Source organism: Stomoxys calcitrans, chromosome 2, assembly GCF_963082655.1.
Source record: "Stomoxys calcitrans chromosome 2, idStoCalc2.1, whole genome shotgun sequence".
NCBI classification, from domain to species: domain Eukaryota; kingdom Metazoa; phylum Arthropoda; class Insecta; order Diptera; family Muscidae; genus Stomoxys; species Stomoxys calcitrans.
This window is the reverse complement of record NC_081553.1, coordinates 232,386,618-232,407,137: the sequence shown is the minus strand read 5'-3', so window position 1 is coordinate 232,407,137 and position 20,520 is coordinate 232,386,618. Positions and strand designations below refer to the sequence as shown.

Here is a 20,520-nt window from a genome sequence, read left to right as displayed (position 1 = left end):
GGTCGGAAATGGATATCTCGATGTGTTGCAAACGGAATGACAAAATGAACAGACCCCCATCGTTCGGTGGTGGGTATAAAAACCTCTATTAACATGCTCGATTTTTCGTTCCAAACGCTGTGCCAAGCCAACCGGATAATCGAGGTTCAACTGTATTTATTATTATTTCAATTCAAAATAGCTGTGATCTTTTAACGGTTGCCTGCGTAGAGCTTTTCAATGCTTTGACAGTGCTGTTAAAATAAATACAAATGATGCCACCTTTTTAACTAAACAGTATGTTCGAATGCTGGCTACAGCTGTTCGATCAAAACCGGCAGTCAGGTTTTTTCAAGAGAGTTTCTCTTTATAAAATTTTCTCGTAGTGTCACAGTCATCGCGAGAAACTCAAAGTGAACGGAACATATTGCGGATACAAATTTGTAGGCATTAAAAAAAGAAACATAGACAAATTGTGATTTTATAGCTATTGTGTAATACAAATAGATACAAAATACTCCGTTTCATGTAATGCACGTGGTTTGCGTGTTTGGTGTTTGTTTTAGGCTTCACTACATATAGTCACCCCCATGGTGTGTGTAGCTTGCGTTGTTTTTAGATGTCAATAATAATTGACTCACTCTCACTTTGCGCATTGTTTCGACTCACAAAGGTGCATCCAAGGGTCATTTTTCAATAAGTGGCTTCCTCAATTTAAACACACACACACACACTCACATACTTTCGAAAAAGAGAAACAAATTCGATGTTGAGTAGGGTTATTAAGTGAAAAGTGTACTGTCATCATACTCCCTATAATTTGGGACGGACAAACCCCTTGTTTTGCCGCTATTAGTTGCTGTTGTTTGGTGTTTTTGTTTTCATTCGTTTTGTTTTGCTTTTATTGTAGCCAGAGAACTGAGTGAGAGTAAATGAATGCTCTCCCGAGGTCGTGTATCTTATCGCTAAGCATTGTTTATTAGTCAGTTAAGAAGTGAGTGTGCGTGAGTAGCATAGTGTACAGTGTCTGAATTTATCGGTTAACATGTTTGTTTATTTTTCATGCTTGATTGTAGTCAAAAAGTACGGTAATATTTACTAAATAACTGTTGAAACTTTCTTCTCTCGAAGAATTAAAGGAACGAGTTTTGAAGATAACGATCAACAATAGCAATTTCCAAATCGCATTTGCAGCTTAAAACTTCAACACCATGAGCCACATATCACTATGGGATATGGTCAAGTATACCGTAAGGTGAGTATGTTAATTATCAATAAACATGCAAGATAAAAAAAAGTAATGTGCTCATCGCCATTAATCGCATTTGACAAATTCTTAGAACTATTTTCGGTGTTAATAGGAACTAGTATATTAGGTTAGGCCATAGTTAGGGTAGATTTTGGAAATCGTAATAATATACAATAGGTGCTATGTGAACAACTTCAGCTAAATCAAGTAATATTAGTACTCCCTAGTTGGATGGATCACGTGGTGGCTATAATCTCAACATGAAAATTGCAAATTTGCCCATGAACATTCCATTAAGGATCGTGGGCAAACTTCTCCCATATCAATGAGTGTTCTCCAATTCAAGTATTATTTCAATTATAGGGGGCCTCTTTTTTATAGCAGAGTCCTGTTGCGACTATAGCCATAAAAGTATATATCGGATGAGAGATATATGTGAGAGCTATATATAAAACCGACCGTTTTCAATGATATGTTGAGCTCAAATTAAGAGGTCAAATCAAATGCTTGATGCAAAATATTGTTGAGATCGGAGAAAAAAAAATGTGGCTACTACAGCTAAAATAGTACAGATCGGATGAAAGGTATCTATGAAAACGGTATCCAAAACTCAACCATTTCTATAAAACAAATCGAATTTAAACGATTCACTCAAAATTTGGTAAAGATCGGACTTAAACTAGGGCTGCTACAGCTATAATAGTACACACCGGATTAAAGATATATATGGGAACTATATTTAAATCTGGACCGATTTTTTTCAAAATCAATACCATTTGTCCTGGGTCAAAGAAATGGCAATGGCAAAGTTTGCTAGTAATCGGACAATAAATAGGAGAGGTTCGAGTGGCTGTTTGCCATTATTCTAAATACCTTGTCTAGCGGTGCCCTTTTGTGTTTTCTAGCGCTCAACGGAATTTAATTCAGGATTGCCTCTTCGATCTAGCTGTGACGTTTTATACCCACTATCGAATGATGGGGGTATATACATTTTGTCATTCCGTCAAAATATCCATTTCCGACCCAATATGGTGGGATATATTCATATAGCCCCCATATACACCGATCTGCTCATTTAGGGTTTTAGGCCCATAAAAGCCACATTTATTATCCGATTTTGCTGAAATTTGGGACAGTGAGTTGTATTAGGACCTTCGACATTCTTCCTTAATTTAGCTTAGATCGGTCCAGATTTGGATATAGCTGCCATATAGACCGATTCGCCGATTTAGGGTCTTAGGCCCATAAAAGCCACATTTATTATTCGATTTTGCTGAAATTTGGTACAGTGAGTTGTGTTAGGCCCTTAGACATCCTTCGGTAATTTGGCCCGTATCGCTCCAGAGTTGGTTATAGATGCCATATGGACCGATCCGCCGATTTAGGGTCTTGGGCCCATAAAAGCCACATTTATTTATCCGATTTTGCTGAAATTTGGGACAGTGAGTTGCGTTAGGCCCTTTGACATCCTTCATCAATTTGGCTCAGATCGGTTCAGGTTTGGATATAGCCCCCATATAGACCGATCCGCCGATTTAGGGTCTTAGGCCCATAAAAGCCACATTTATTATCCGATTTCGGTTAAATTTGAGACAGTGAGTTGTCTTAGGCCCTTCGGCATCTTTCTTCAATTTGGCTCTGATCGGATCAGATTTGGATATAGCTGACATGTAGACCGATCCTTCGATTTAAGGTTTTGGGCCCATAAAAGGCGCATTTATTGTCCGATGTCGTTGAAATTTGGGACAGTGAGTTAAGTAAAGCCCTTCGACATATTATTGCAATTTGGCCCAGATCGATCAAGATGTGGATATAGCTGCCATATAGACCGGTCTCTCGATTTAAGGTTTTGGGGCAATAAAAGGCCCAATTATTGTCCGATTTCGCCGAAAATTGGGGCTGTGACTTGTGTTAGGCTCTTCGACACCCTTCTGCGACTTGGCTCAAATCGGTCCAGATATGGACTTAGCTGTCATATAGACCGATATCTCGATTTAAAGTCTTGGCCCCATAAAAGTCGCATTTATAATCCGATTTCACTGAAATTTGACACTGTGACTTATGTTAGGCTTTTCGACATCCGAGTTGTATATGGTTCAGATCTGTTTATTTTAAGATAAAGCTACGAAAAAGATCAATATTTTGTTATACACAATTGAACAATGACTTGTTCTTATTAGTATTTGGTCCAAATCGGAACATATGTCTATATAGCTGCTATGGGGCATAAGGTATGCATTTTTCACCGAATTTTGAGGAGGTGGTGGGTATCCAAAGTCCGGCCCATCCGAACTTAACGCCTTTTAACTTGTGTGTACTCCTAAATCCTATCCTTCAAGAGCTGCCAGACGTTTTCTTCCATTGTGATACCACGGAGCAGGAGAAAGAATATGTCGAACAACTTGCGAATGTTTGCATCCGTTAAATCAGACAAGCTCTCAAATAAATGAGAACCTAAAATGGAACTCCTACTGACTGCCACTGTGGGACACACACAGATGTTGTACAGTCTCTTCTTCCTCGGTGTCCTCACAGCTAATGAAGAAATCGTTATTTACTACCTTCAGTCCGTCAGCATGTATTCCGATTAGCTGGAACAGACGTCTCAGTTATAGTGACAAACACTATAACTGAGACGACTATTCCAACCAGCGACAGCAGAGCGGTAGACCTCCTCAAGTCTATATAAGGCCACATAATTTTCAATGTTCACTTCATACTGCTCGTGGTTCATACGACTCCTGTATTCTCCATTAACGCAAACTGGTCCAAATATTTTACTAAGGATCTTTCTCTCAAATACTCCAAGCACTGTCTCACCTGCTTTCACATGTGCCCATGCTTCAGAACCATATATCAACACGGAGAGTGTCAGTGTCTTGTATAGTGTAATCGTGGGCGCTTCGGTAGCCGAGTTGGTAGCGTGCTTGGATTACCAGTTTAGGGGTCTTGGGTTCGATTCCCGCCAAAAGCTTTGGTCTGTCGCTACTGTGGTACCACAATGTGCTTCAAAAATTGTCTAAGTGAGTTTGTAAAGGTCTGCCACTCTTATTTAACCTCACCATAGTGAAATCTTCGTGGCATATAGCTACACTTCTTCGAAAGTTTTGCTTACGACAAATAGACAGACGGATATGGCGAAATGGACTTGGAATGTCAAGTAGATGAAGATAATGAAGGGTTTCAGATCAATATTTCGATTAAGGAAAAAGGGAATGAAGAAAGTTAGAATACCTCCCATTAGGATGGGAGGTATTTTAACTTTCTGGAAGGTTAAAAAATCAAGATTTTTCAAATATAAAATTAGATTTATTCAGCAATCAAAATTTTAGGTGAATGCATGCATGCGACCTTCTGGCTCTTTGGCTCGGAATCATTTCCAAAATCCTTCGGTAAAGGAAAAAATATTTAATTTTTAGTAGTAGTTATGAAGCAGGGCCACCGCATACCAGAGATACGGTGGAGTTAAACGCCTGGGTTCAACTCCCGGCGATAACATTGAAAAAGATTTTCAGCTGTGGTTATCCTCTCCGACTATCAGACAGCATTGATATGTTCCTTAACGGAATGTTCATGGGCAAATTTCCATAAAGCGTAGAATGGGTATAGAAAAACTTAAAAATCGGGAAAATCTACAGTTGCTTATATTGGGCCCAAAAGATTGTGCAACCTTATAAACGCCTGGAAAGATTATACGTAAATCACTTTGACAACCAGAATGTTAGGTTTCATACATTTTTGAATTTTAGATTTCTTTTCTTGACATTTTGTTATTGTCGTATACAAATGCAAGGCACAAAAACGACAATAACACGATATATTATCTGATGTCAGCAAGCAATTGTGGAAGATTTCGATTTCAACGAAATTAAAAACACTAAAATATTTTGTTTATTTTCTTTGGTATAAAGATTCTAAGCAAGATGTGGAATTCTCTCTTAGTTTCTGAATTTATTAAAAATACTGGCTTTTAAAGCGCAAAGTCAGCCTCGAAAGAAGTCACGTTTTTTTTTTTATATATCAACACTGGCATATGAAATTTAAGCTACTACAAAATATTTTAATGTGGTAACCTTTTCACCACAAATTAAATAATCAATTCTTATTAATGGCCAAAACTCTAAGGGGGACAATGAACTTTCATCAAACTATTCGTAGGCATAGTTTTTTGGTATATAATGAGTGACGTATGTATTAGGCTAAAATGGATGGGGTGGGATGACAACAATTCTCTACTAAAAGAGTGATGGGAAATACACTTCATCTCTTCATGAAAACATAATTCAATTGACTTTTCCCCTTTGTGACGGAATACCCCGTATGCATCATAATCAATGGCTACTTTGTACTTTCTCATAGAACTGAAATCAATCGTCTATCATAAGCATTTGCTTATACATTCCACCCGCTTCAAGTGGTCTTTCTGTAATAGCCAGAAAAATTTTATTTACCACAAATTCAATAAACTCGATACTCAAGCAGTGTAGTGTTGCTAAAACTGTAGCATTCTTCAAAATTGAGCTTGATTTCAAGCAATATCGGTATTACAAATATTTCACAGCGTTTCGCGTATTTTTCTCATTTCGCCATAGAAGTGAATTTGAATTTTGATTTGTAACGTATATCGACCATACATTTCAATTTCCACATCACTGCCATGCGAGTGGTTTCAAGCTAATCATCAAAATAATCGCCAACAGAGCTAAGGCAATCAAACTACCAGCCATCCAGCCAGCTTGCAAGCCATTGATGTTACCCCAACTCATAGCCCCATATCCACGATCATGTGTGCGGTGGGTTTTGGTGATTGGTGCGGATGGATAACAGTCGTTGCTTTTCTTTTTTTCCAACGTTGATTCACTTCAATCTTCGTTGTTTCTTTTTTTTTCACCATTTCTGTTGGCATTTTCGTTTTGTAATGCGGCGTATATGCGAGTATGTAGCTGAAAAAATTGTTGCCCATGTTGTTTGGTGTGGTGGTAGGTATAGCTCCAACTTCGCCAACTTCGGTTTTAGCTGTGATGTCGCAAACAATTGTGACTGTTAAGTAGATAAAATTCGTATTTGTGTTTAGGTCTGCCTGAGGCTGGATAGGCATGTGAGAGCGGACAGCTCAACACACACACAAACACAGCGTCCAAAACTGTGATGTATTAAATAGGTGAACAACTTTTGCGTTTTCCATATCTAGCGGATCAAGTTCCAGTGCATCTGGTTTTGTTTCCCAATGCCTGCAATATTCTTACAAATCACACGAAACAGTCCAACGACTGGTGGGGTAAGAAGGAAACAAAACAACTTTGTAATCACACAGCAAGGTGTAGGAATATATAAAACATTTTTTTTTTTGTTGTTATAATTTTTTATAGCCACAAAATTAAGGTTCATATTACATATAAATATCTTTAATTATATATCTCAAAGTCTAACATGATCTGTACTTAATTTTCAAAAATAATGCAATATCATTTGTTTTAATTGTTAATTGACATCATACTTAATACACCGCAATGACTTTGTTAATATTTTTACAGCTACAGTTCATAATACAAGGATCTGATAAAATCAGTTAGCTATGAAAGCAACACTGACGTACAAAACAATGATGGGTTGGTCTGTGATCACAATTTCGGCCTTCAGTGAGTAGTGAGGGTCTGTGAGTAGTAGGTGGAGTAGGCTTGTGACCTGCCCAATGCATTTTGCACACCACATTTTGCCTAAACTTTTAAAAGGGATTTTATTATCCTAAGTAGAAACACCCCAAAGTTATTAATCTCATATTTTGAACCCCGATTTGTACACTTCTTCTTAATTTGATTACTATTTTCTCATAATGGGTATAAATGTCCGTTTTAGGGGGTTGCCCGGACCCAAAAATTTGATCCCACAATCGTATTCTATCCGTCGAGGATATTCGATATTTATAATTTTTTTTGTTTGAAATTTTGATCGATACCTACATTTACATTTTACGAAGGCAATTGTAGCTCAATTTTCATTTTAACTCTTTTGAATTTGCCGCAGAGAGTGTCCAAATCTGACTATTCAATTATATTATAGGCAGTATTTATTTTTCGTTTTTTAAGACATTTTCTTCCTTAAATTAAAAAAAAAAAAAAAACAAGTAAAAGCGTGCTAAGTTCGCCTGGGGCCGAATCTTATATACTCCACAATGGATCGCATTTGTCGAGTTCTATGCGCGGTATTTTTTTTTTTTTGGCAAACAAAGAATATTGAATAGGAACTATTATGCTATTAAACCTATATCAAGTTATAGTCCGATTCGGACCATAAATGAATGCTGAACATTGTAGAAGTCATTGTGTAATATTTCAGTTCATTCGGATAATAATTGCGCCTTGTAGGGGCTTAAGAAGCAAAATCGGGAGATCGGTTTATATGGGAGCTGTACCAAACTATAGATCGATTCAGACAATATAAGACGCATAAGTTGTAGGTCATGAGAGAAGTCGTTGTACAAAATTTCTATTTCTACCAAATCGGATGAGAATTGCGCTAGAGGCTCAAGAAGACAAGATCCAAGATCGGTTTATATGACAGCTACACCAGATTATGAACCGATTTGATTCCTACTTAGGACAGTTTTGGAAGTGATACTAAAACACTATGTGCAAAATTTCAGTCAAATCGAACGAGAATTGCGCCATCTAGTGGCGCAGTTTATATGGCAGCTATATCAAATCATGGACCGATTTGGCCCATTTACAATCCCAACCGACCTACACTTATAAAAAGCATTTGTGCAAAATTTTATGCGGCTAGCTTTACTCCTTCGAAAGTTAGCGTGCTTTCGACAGACAGGCGGACGGACGGACATGGCTAGATCGACTTAAAATGACATGACGATCAAGAATATATATACTTTATGGGGTCTCAGACGCATATTTCGAGGTGTTACAAACAGAATGACGAAATTAGTATACCCCCACATCCTATGGTGGAGGGTATAAAAAAATAACGAAATAAGGCCGTGCAGAACATTGAATACAAACTGCGATGGATATTTTCATCATCCTATTTTATTATAACTCCATTACCATATTCCTACCTTTATCCAAATATGGGCTGGTTTGGACCATTTGTGATTCAGGTGACGAGAACTCTTATATAAGCCTCAGCTTCCATGGAATCGGGCAACAAATCCGATTTTTTTAGGATTAAGATTTAAAATTGGAAAATCGGTCCATATGGCAGCTATATCTTAATATGGTCTGATCTGAACCATATTCATATTCCATACCGGGATGCTTAAAACAATTCAATGTCTTAAATTTCCGCGAAATCGGTTAATAAATGCAGCAGTTATTGGATTAAGACCCTAAATTGAAAGATCCGTCTATATGGCAGATATATTTAAATATGACCATATTCTAATCGGATGACCAAAGGCTTAAAATAACTCATTGTTTCAAATTCTTTTCAAAGTCTTTTATGGGCTTAAGACCCAAAATAAGCAGATTGGTCTGTATGATAGCTATATTAAAATATGGGAGGGAGGCTTATATATCGGGAAGCTTAATACAACACACCGTTTCCAATTTTAGCGCAATCGGTTGAAAAATGGGTTGATATGGGCTTTAGACCTCAAATTGAAAGATCGGATAGACAGACTGTCCGTCTGTTGAAACCACCAGAGATATTGAGTCAGCAACATTGTGCAGATTCTTTTTTTGTCCATGGGATATGTTCGAAGATAGGCTATATAGCCCTCATATAGACAGATCTGTCGATTTATGGTCTTCGACCTATTATAAAACCATACTTATTATCCGATTTCGCTGAAATTTGGGACAGTGAGCTGTGTTAGGCACCTCGACATCTTAGTTCGATATGGCCCACATTGGTCTATATTTAGATATATCTGCCATATACACCGATAACAATAGCGTTTATTTCCCGATTTCACTGAAAATTTTCACAGTGAGATGTGCTAGGCTTTTTGACATCCGTATTCAATTCGCCCGTTTCGTCCGAATTTCGCCCGCTTTTACTTGGTCCCACTAATGGCTAAAGTTATCTCAATCTCACGATAGGTAACATGACGATCTTGGAATATCAGTTGGCGCAAAGCATCTATGGTTTTAGGAATAACAACTGATTTTAGGCATCCATCGTCTAAGAATGAACTACGAACTCGGTTGAATTCACCAAACCATCGAAAAATACTGGTCCTTGATGGAGCTTCATCGCCTAAAATTGACTTAAGTTCATTGATGCACTGTTGATGAGTTAATCCACTTCGAAAGTTGTAAAAAATAATCGCACGAAAATGTTCACGATTTAATACCATTTTTTGGGCGAAATGAATCTTTAAGTTACTGTAAACAACACAAATAACGCTCTTATGTCAAAACGTTCTGAGTACGTATAACATCAAAAATGTCAAGCTTTATGATAGAGCTGTCAGTTGGCAGGGTGCAACACGCGGGTTGTCCAATCCCGAAATTTAAACGACAAAATTGGATATTTTCTTAATATTGATCCGAAACAAAAGTTTATCATAAAAGCCGAAAGTTCAATTTTAATTTTTAACGACCCAAACTTTTTAGATTACCATTTTAATAAACACGTGGTAATCATTGTTGGCCCTTAAAAATTGACCCATTCTTATGAACATAGCTGCTTTATACACCGGCCACTCTTAATAATAATATTTCAGTCTAAGTACCCATTTTAAATAGGATCCAACTAGGGACAAAAAACTAGTATCAAATCTGCCGATTGAGAACGGATAGAGTTATGTCTTTGAATGGCTAGACCTGAGGTAGTAATGTGCCATATTTAAAGACCCTACGTTGTCCAGGGGCTCAATGGCAGGTCCCTAATGTGGGTCACCTCAGTATTGAGGTAAAATTTCAAAATTTTTTCAATCTTCGAAATTTTAGCCCAATTTATAAATATTTTCTGGATTATCGGAAATTTAGTAAGTGAAGTACGGTTAAGCCTTTTTACAACAAAGATACAGCCATCAAGAGAATTAAATTAAGTTTTACTCGGAATCGTAATTATATACATTTTTAGTACGCTGCCTTCAAATATAACTAAAATTGATCTTGACTAAATCAAAGTTTCTTTCTGCCACCCAAAGTGGCTTTGAATCTCTATTGAATTTCGCTTACAGCAATTACATGAGTATTTGCGCAAATTTCTTCATACAACTGATAACTGTAATCAACAGTTAATACCACTGGCAGCATTATTCGCTAATCGCAATGTTCGCTTTATAACACTTTGTTTTAGCAATGCATTAAGGGAAATAGAAAGGCTACAAATCCGTAGCCTCCTTAGGCGGCCCCCATAAAAAACAACAACAAAACAATCACCAGACCGTGCATTGTTGTATGAATTTGGTATTATCGAGATATTGAGTGTTATCATTTCAAGTAGGATATTTATATGCATAGTAGCAAATCAATTATCAAAATTCATTAAATTTGTTTTACTTAATCGTTGTTGACCGATAAATATTGGTTGACATATTTTTCGTTATTTCCAAATCAGAAATTGAAAAAAAATATTCGCCCAAAAAAAACCTCGAAATTGAAGTAAACAACTTTATGTGTTCGATAAGCAATTTTATGGCTGCAAAAATCATTGGGTACAACTGAAAGGCCAAAACGATCTAAATCATGGACAAGCGATTTTAATTTCGCAAAAAATCTATTTTGCATAAAAAAGTCTTTTACAATTTTTCCAATATATGGCGAATTTAACGGATCTCATTGTATGACATGCATATTTTAGAGACTGACAATTGATAAGTTTTTGGTCGTATGAAATAAAAAATAAAAACAAATACCATTGTAGGTATTTTGCAAAACAAAATAAAGACAATATTTGAATGACTCAGTTTGTACTTTAGAACTCAGTTTGTGCAATCTTAATAAGCATTGTAGTGTTCTCCGGCCTACAGTTCTTATGTACCTTGAACTCATAGGGAAAAACCTTTGGAAGCCTAAGTTGTTACGAAGGTTAAGGTTGAATGCGTAGCCCACCATAGAAGCGTGACTCTCGGAGGTAGGAAAATGAAGAGAATAGAGAACTATCGACTATCCGATATGCATTAAAGTGTATCAATTTGTCAGGGCAAATGAAAAAAAAAAAACAAAACAAGTAAAAAGGCGTTAGGATCGGCCGGGGCGAACTTTGGATACCCACCACCTCAGATATATATGTAAAGCACCTTATGTCAAAATACGGTGGAAAATGCCTAACTTACCTTATGCTCCATAGCAGCTATATCGAAATATATTCCGATTTGGACCAAATACTAATAAGTACAAGTCATTGTTCAAACGGTATAATAAACCAATATAGACCGATATCTCGATTTAAAATCTTGGCCCATAAAAGGCGCATTTTTAATCCGATTTCACTGAAATTTTACACAGTGACTTATGTGAGAGTTTTCGACATCCGTGTCGTATATAGTTCAGATCGATTTATTTTTAGATATGGTCTTTCAGTAGCTATATATCTAAAAATATATCGATCGGAAACATATACGACACGGATGTCGAAAACCCTCACATAAGTCATTGTGTAAAATTTCAGTGAAATCGGATTATAAATGCTTCTTTTATGGGCCAAGACTTTAAATGGAGATATCGGCCATCCACTCCACTATGTTTAGTAGTACAACAATCAGATCCTTCGAAAATAGGCCAGAGAGTCCAGGCAATTTGGTATCCATATATTGATTCTCAGTTTGTCACCGACTACATATAGGCCATCCACTTCACGATGTTTAGTAGTACAGCACGTATGCAAGACCGGCCACTAATTTGCTCGCCGTGGACGAAGACATATGCCAGAAGGCAGAGTGTTCTGGCAGTTCGGACATCAACGAGCATACCGACTACACACTGGCCATTGCCCTCTACTATGTCCAGTAGTTCGAACATATGGTCTGATCTAGAGAAAACTCGGTACAGACTTTATGGGGTCTAACACAACTCACAATTCTCAGTTCGAGGGAAATCGGGTAAAAATTAGCATTATATGCGGTCAAGGCCATAAATAGGGTGATTTGTTTATATAACAGCTATATTCATAAATGATCCGATCTAAATCATATTTGGAAAGGAACGAGACTAATACAACTGCTTGTATCGAATTTCAACAAATTCAGTCAATAAATACTCCATATATAGGTGAAAGGCCATATGGTTATGGTCTGATCTGAACAATACTGAACACTTTCAGTGAAATCGCGCAATAAAAGCCCATTTTATGGGCCTAAGATCTTAAATCGAGAGATCGTTATATAAGACAGCTATATCCAAGTACAGACCGATCTAAACCATATCCGATATGGATGTCAAGTGGCCTAACACACCCCATTGTACTAGAATTCAACAAAATCCTGTACAAATGGAGTTCAACTCACATGTATGGCCTGGAGCTTCAAAATTATCCTTTGAGCTATTGGACTGTGTAAAAACGAGAGCGTTGATTGGAGACAGTAGGATATTCAGCTCTATTGCCTCCCTTGAACATCCTTGTAATGTGGGTTGTTTGGAGCTGTTCTTTCGGTACTTTCATGGTGTGTGTTCATCTGATATTCGTCTTCTTATTCCTGATGTAAGGATGTTTGTCCGAAATACTAGACTAGTCTAGTCCCTTCTGTGACCTTTTAATGATCTCGCAGATTGTCGACAGAAACATGCTTTGGATCATAATCAAAACCTCCTCATACAGGGGATTAATTACGTGTCATCTATTAGGACTTCATTTAGCATAGGTTTCCCAAGAATCAGCAATCCCTTCTATGTCCTATCAATCATCACGCAGATTGCCGACAGAGTCAGAAACAAAACTTTCTCTAACAGAGGATAAATTTCGTGCCATCCATTAGGACTTCATTTAGCATATGTTTCCCGAGAATCAGCAAAAATCCATCCATTAGGCGTTTGATTTGTCACCCGTCTTCTAACTATACCATCTTCCAAGTCTGGTTTTATAAACCTTCTGATAGAATATTATTCATCCACCCATGAGGTATTCGGGTAGACCCTCATTCGGTACAGGGTGGTAACTATCGACCTTATTTCCCCCCTTGTTAAAAGCTCCCAAAATATTTCAAAAAGGCCACCATGGACGTCCCGACAACCTGTAACACTTTACAGAGAGCCTTCTCCACCGACCTCCTGTTAAGACAGGAGTACTGTGTCATTTTTAACAATCACCTTCAGGTCTAACATTCATTCCAGTGTTTTGAGTAAAAATAATCAGTTTGTCTATAGAGGCCATAGTAGCGCAGAGGTTAGCTTGTCCGCCGATGACGCTGAAAGCCTGGGTTCGAATCCTTCCGAGAAGATCAGAAAAATTGTTCAAAGGTGGTTATCGCCTACTAATGTTGGCGACATTTGTGAGGTTCTATGGAATGGGCATGGGCAAAATTTACAAAAAAAAAAAATGCATTTACATATCAATGGACCTGTTATCCTTTGTCGTGCCATTGTTATTCCCTCCATCATAGGATGGGGTATACCAATTTCGTCATTCCGTTTCTAACACCTCGAAATTTTCGTCTAAGACCCCATAAATTATATATTCTTGATCTTCATGACATTTTAAGCCAGTTTAGCCAGTCCGTCTGTCTGTCCGTCTGTCGAAAGCACGCTAACTTTCGAAGAAGTAAGGCTAGGCACTTGAAGTATTGTATCTTGAGTTCTTGAGGCATTAGAGGGCGCAATTCTTATGCGATTTGGCTGAAATTTCGCATAAAGTGTTTTGTTATGACTTCCAACAACTGTGCTAAGTATGGTTGAAATCTGTCCATAACCTGATATAGCTGCCATATAAACCAATCTGGGATCTTGACTTCTTGAGCCTCTAGAGGGCGCAATTTTTATCCGATTAGGTTGAAATTTTGTAAAACGGCTTCTCCCATGACCTTCAGGTTAGGTTAGGTTGAAAAGAGGGTGCTGATATTAATCCGCCCCATGCCACTATGGACATACACCTAAGCCAGTAATCGGCTTGTTGTCCGCGCTAAAAAACTATAAAATAACCTCGGCCCGGCCCAACTTAGCACGCTCTTACTTGTTTTATCGTATCTTGGGAACAAAGACCACCCTGACCTCTCTTAATTTTCACGGTATGTATAAAAGGACCATTGCAGGCTTATCCTGAAAACCCGTTCCAGCCATGGCAGAGTAATTCCTATAGATTTCTGCTGTAGCGCCGGAATAGTTTTGGTCTGGTCTGGTCTGGACGATTTGAAAGGCTGGAATTGCACATCGTCTTTACAATCTTCTGAGACTTTTCGTACAGATAGCCGAATATTATATACTCTTCGCATTTGTTAAGTTTTCTCCACGGTTTCTCTTTAAGATATTGGGGGTCAAAGCAGAAATCATGTGTAAAGCTTTAAAGAAACCGGGTAAGAATTCACCTTCTAGGGGCTCAAAAACTACCATCGATTGATCGACCTATGGAGTACTTATAGCAGGTTAGCATTCGGTTCAGACTGTACTTCAGATACGGATATTGGAGACAATGAGGAAGTGATTGTACAAAATTTCAGCATAATGGAAAAGAATTGAGCCCTTTAGGGTTTCAGAAACCCGTTATGCTGAAATTTTGTACAATCACTTCCTCATTGTCTGCAATATCCGTATCTTAAGTACGGTCTGAACCGAATGCTAACCTGCTGTAGCTCCTCCAAAGGTCGATCAGGGTTGGTAGCGTGCTTGGATTACCAGTGCAGGGGTCGTGGGTTCTATTCCCGCCAGAAGCCTTGGTCTGTCGCTACTGTGGTACCACAATGGACTTAAAATTGTCTAAGTGAGTCTGTAAAGGACTGCCACTCTTACCTAACCTGGTTGATCGACCTTTGGAGGAGCTATACCAGGTTAACATTCGGTTCAGACCGTACTTAAGATACGAATATTGGAGACAATGAGGAAGTGATTGTACAAAATTTCAGCAAAACGGAAAAGAGTTGAGCCCTTTAGGGTTTCCGGTAGCCGAGTTGGTAGCATGCTTGGATTACCAGTGCAGGGGTTGTGGGTTCGATTCCCGCCAGAAGCCTTGGTCTGTCGCTACTGTGGTACCACAATGGACTTAAAATTGTCTAAGTGAGTCTGTAAAGGACTGCCACTCTTACCTAACCTAACCTAGGGTTTCAGAAAGTCAAAACTGGAGAATGGTTTGTTTTGAGGCTATACCTTTAGATGGATCGATTTGGCTCCCCGCCTATTTGCAAACCCCAACGAATTGATTTATTCGTTAAGACGCTATAGTGATTTCCGCACAGGAGTGGGCAGGCAGACTCATGGCCGAATATTTTAAGTTTTACATTTTTAGTTTTTACTTTTGTCCAACTTCAGTATGAAGCAACAACCATGTATTTATATTCCATGCAATTAAAGTGCAAAAATGATCTGCCATAAATTTATATAAAGTTTGAAAATCGCATATCAAATTTCAAAGTAAATTTAAAAGCCTACTTACAAAATAATTGATAATATGCTTCTAATGTGACATTGATAATGCAAATAAGTTTAATTTTTTATATTAACTTTCATTAATTGTTTTAATTTAAATATATATTAATGTTTTGATATAACTGCCAGCTTGCCTCAATTATGCCTATTTGGCGCTGAGGCCACGATTCTTTTGTACTTAATTTAATTGTAATAAATATTGAATTTAAAAAAAAAAAAAAAAAAACAAAAAAAAAAAATCCAAACTTGACCCACTGAACCATCGAACGAGTGTGACATGTGTGGCTAGAGATTTATTTCAAACAAAAATCATCATCAATAACTGTAGGACATCACTTGAATAGTAATGAAAAAAAAAAAACTTAAAATGTTGGCGATAACAATCTGCTCTGCTTAGCCATAACGTGTGGTGACCACCAGAGCGATGGAACTTTTTAAGCGGCTCAAATGACACTTTTGCCATTTCACATGAAATCGCAATGAAGTAGAATTTGGTGGGTTTATTTATAGTGAAAACAAAACCCAAAACAACTTTTTGACAATTGTAATTGAAAGTGATTAGAATGTATTAAAACGTAAATTCGGCACAGTGGGTAAAAACTGAAAACATTGAGCATAAATCCATAACATTCGTATGTAAAGCTTGTTTAAGGGCTCTGCACAGCGGTTATGAGCATTAAGATGGTGACCATATTTGCTGCGGCAGTCCCTTTGATTCAAAGGTAATATCAAATATGGAATAGAAGCTTTGCATTGCATTTTGCATTATCCCAACATTCCATGAACATTTCAAAGTTTTTTCCCACTCAAAAAATATTTGAGTGGGAAAAAGTGACCAACACAGCAAATTATTTATCGATTTCAATATTTCTGTATGACTGAGCTCAAAAGCAACAGACTTCCCAAATTTATGGCCCTACATGCCTTGTAAACAAGGCATGGAGAAAGATCGAAACATGTTCGAAATATAAAATAACAATGCGAAAAATACAAGGCCATTCCATACTAAAAGGCCCAAGTGGCTCACGCATAAACTAAACCAACAAAAAAAAAACGTTTAAAACAAACGTATGTTACCCCTGCTACCAATTTGGTGTAAACAAACCAGCTATTGGTGGTTAGGCTGGCCAAGTTAATTTCAAGTTTACCGGTAAAGCAGAAAAAAAAAATAAATAAAAAACTGCCGGTTTTATTGGGCAACTTTTGGGCGCAGATAAGAAAAAACCAAAAAAACTCAACAGCAACAGTCATTTATCTTCTTTTTGATGATTATTAATTGCCTGCTCTTCTAATGGGGTCATTACAACATCATGTTTTTGTTTAATTTTTCCTTTCAGGGGTTTGGATTACAAACTGGAGCAGTATCGCCTGAGCACAGGTGCCACTATAACCACAAAAATCGCCAAAGGCCAGATTAAGGGCACCAAACGCATGTCGGTCTGGGGCAATTCCTACTACAGCTTTGAGGGCATACCATTTGCCAAACCTCCACTGGGGGATTTGCGTTTTAGAGCACCAGTAGAGGAGGACCCTTGGGATGATGTTTTGGATTGTACTGGACCCGCTAGTATTCCCTTTCAGGGCAATATGATTTTCAAGAAATACAAAGGCTCTGAGGACTGCTTGTATTTGAATGTTTTCACAAATGATGTGAGTATAGAAGCAGAAAAAACTAAAAGCCTTAAATGTGCCAACACTTTATCACTATACATTTACAGTTAACTCCTGCTGCAGCTCGCCCTGTAATGGTTTGGATCTATGGTGGAGGCTTTCAATTGGGCGAGGCCACCCGTGATATGTATAGCCCCGATTATTTCATGTCCAAAGATGTGGTCTTGGTGACCATTGCCTATCGTCTGGGTCCCTTTGGCTTCCTTAGCCTGGATGATCCCAGTGTGGATGTGCCCGGCAATGCTGGTATCAAAGATCAAATAATGGCCTTGAAGTGGGTGCAAAACAACATTGCCTCCTTTGGAGGAGATCCCAACAATGTTACCCTGTTCGGAGAAAGTGCTGGTGGAGCTTCCACTCACCTATGCATGGTTAGTGAACGCTCTAAGGGACTCATACACAAGGCCATTGCCATGTCAGGCTCCATGCTGTGCCCCTGGGTATTTGCCCCACCCAGTCAATGGGCCTTCAGATTGGCCAAAGCCTTGGGCTATGATGGAGATGAAAAAGCCATAAATGTCTACAAATTCCTGAAAGATGCCTCCCCCATTGAAATTCAAAAGGCCATACCCACCATATTGACCAGGGAAGAGAAACACAATAGAATCATGTTGGTATTTGGCCCCGTCATAGAGCCATACCGCACCAAGGACTGCATTATAGCCGATCCTATTTCTGAATGTTTGCAGAATACTTGGAGCAATGATATCCCCATGATTTTGGGTGGCACCAGTTTCGAAGGTCTTCTCTTCTATCCCGAAATACAAAGGCGCAAAGCAACTTTGGACGAGGTCAAAGATTGTGTTAATCTTTTGCCCATGGATTTGAGTGTGGACAGACGCAGCACCAAGGCTCAGGAGATGGGTGTGAAATTGAAAAAGGCCTACTTTGGTGATGAGGAGTGTAGCTCCGAGACAATGTGGAAGTTTTTGGAGGTGAGTGTAAAATTGAATCACCCTTGTTACACATGATTTGACAAACTTGGTATACACCCATTACAACCCTTAAATTTTTCTTTTTTTCAGCTCTGCACTTATCGTGAATTTTGGCATCCTTTGTACCGTACTGCCCGCTATCGCATGCTGTATGCCAAGGCCCCCACCTATGTGTATCGTTTCGATTATGATTCAGCCGATTCGAATGCAATACGCCGCCTGATATGCGGCGAAGGAGTTCGCGGAGCCTGCCATGGTGACGATATGGTCTATCTATTCCGTTTCATGTTTTCGAATCGTATGCCCATGGAATCCTTGGATTGTCGTGTGGCCAAGGCCATGGTCGATATTTGGACAAGTTTTGCTGCGAACAGTGACCCCAATTGTCTATCATTGGGTGATGTGAAGGTTGAACCCTTAGCCAAGGATCCCAGCATGGTGAAATGTCTAAATATATCGGATAAAATTGATTTCATTGATTTGCCAGAGCTAAAGAAGATACTCGATGTGTGGAATGATTTCTATCCCCAAGGAAAATTGTGATTTGTCCCGGTGGCAAATTTTAGAGTTTTGGCTACCTCATGTGTACATATTAGACTTATGTGTGTTAGTTTTAAGGAGAGGGAATGTAAGAGCCATACAACCACACTTTGTAAACAATTGTTGATGTCGGCTGTATCTTTAAAGGTTTATGCTAACTATTGGAAAATAAAACAGCAAATGTAAAAATTTGTAATTATACCCTCCATCATAGGATGGAGGTATACTAATTTCGTCATTCCGTTGGTAAAAAATTTATGTATTGACCTGATAACCAACAAAGTACATATATTATTCACCGTCTGGATATTCAAAGTCGATTTAGCCATGTCCGTCCGTCAGTCTGTAGAAAGCAATCAAACTTTCAAAGCAGTTAAGCTAGGTGCTTGAAATTTTGCACAAGTACTTCCTATTAGTGTAGGTCGGTTAGAATGGTAAATGGCCATGTAAACCGATCTCGGATTTTTGAGCCTCTAGAGGGCGTAATTCTTATCCGATTTGGCTAAAAATTTGCATGAGCTGTTTTGGCTTTATATCTAAAAAATATTCAAAATCGGTTCATAACTTGATGGAACTGCCGATCTGGGATGTAGACTTCTTGAGCCCCTTCCACACGACCCCATATAAAGCGATCGCCATATCTGTCACTACTTGATATGTTTCCTATACATTAATTTTTGAACTTCTTTGATATCCGTTCAGACATTCCAAAATTCGTTTTTAGTGTTGCTACAACCCAGTGACTTAAGTTATTTGCCCAATATGTTATCTGTTGTATGTTGTAAGGAAAATTAATTTATTCAAAAAAATAAATCATTGTTAACACGTAATCAAAAAAAAAGGTATTTATAAGCGTATAGTAGAATGATCTTTTCTATTTAATATTTAAAGGGTTAATAATGGCTATTCCAATATTTCTAAGATAGACTTTTATTTGTACTTTTTAAATATTGTTGAATCTTTTGTTTACGTATATAAATATTTTAATAAACCACCACCTTGGGTATATATGTAAACCACATTTCGTCAAATTTTGGCGACATCGGACAATAAATGGGCCTTTTATGGCCTCAAAACATTAAATCGAGAGATCGGTCTATATGGCAGCTATATTCAAATCTGGATCGATCTGGGCCAAATTTAAGAACGATATCGAAAGTCCAAACACACCTCGCTGTCCCAAATTTCGGCGACATCGGACAATAACTGCGCCTTTTATAACCCCAAAAACTTAAATCGAGAGATCGGTCCCTATGGCAGCTGTATCCATATCTGGGCCGATCTGTGCCATATTACAAAAGTATGTCGAGGGAATTAACGTTACTCACTGTCCCAAATTTCGGCGACATCGGACAATAAATGAGCCTTTTATGGGCCCAAAACCTTAAATCCAGATATCGGTCTATATGGTAGCTGTTTTCAAATCTGGACCGATCTGGGCCAAATTGAAGAAGGATGTCGAAGGGCCAAAAACAACTCACTTTCCCAAATTTCGGCGACATCGGACAATAAATGAGCCTTTTATGGCCCCAAAACCTTAAATCGAGAGATCGCTCTATATGGCAGCTATATCCAAATCTGGACCCATCTGTGCCATATTGCAGATGTATGTGGAGGGGCTTAACTGAACTCACTGTCTCAAATTTCGGCGGCATCAGATAATAAATGCGCC

At 38.2% G+C, this 20,520-nt stretch overlaps 1 protein-coding gene across 14 annotated transcripts; it reads left to right on the top strand.

Moving 5' to 3' along the window:
* Positions 1 to 375: 375 nt before the first annotated feature.
* On the top strand, positions 376 to 19,078 carry LOC106095078 (esterase B1). 14 transcript variants are annotated; one of them, XM_013262789.2, is made up of 6 exons: positions 378 to 422; positions 890 to 973; positions 1,056 to 1,234; positions 17,040 to 17,352; positions 17,421 to 18,308; positions 18,399 to 19,078. In XM_013262789.2, the coding sequence occupies exons 3-6, from the start codon at positions 1,191 to 1,193 to the stop codon at positions 18,849 to 18,851; spliced, it is 1,698 nt and encodes a 565-aa protein (XP_013118243.2). In that variant the 5' UTR covers positions 378 to 422; positions 890 to 973; positions 1,056 to 1,190; the 3' UTR covers positions 18,852 to 19,078. The 14 variants fall into 14 exon arrangements, with proteins under 14 accessions (XP_013118255.2, XP_013118243.2, XP_013118209.2 ...); XM_013262755.2 differs by having other exon boundaries at positions 384 to 507; XM_013262552.2 differs by having other exon boundaries at positions 384 to 572.
* The last annotated feature ends 1,442 nt before the right edge of the window (positions 19,079 to 20,520 follow it).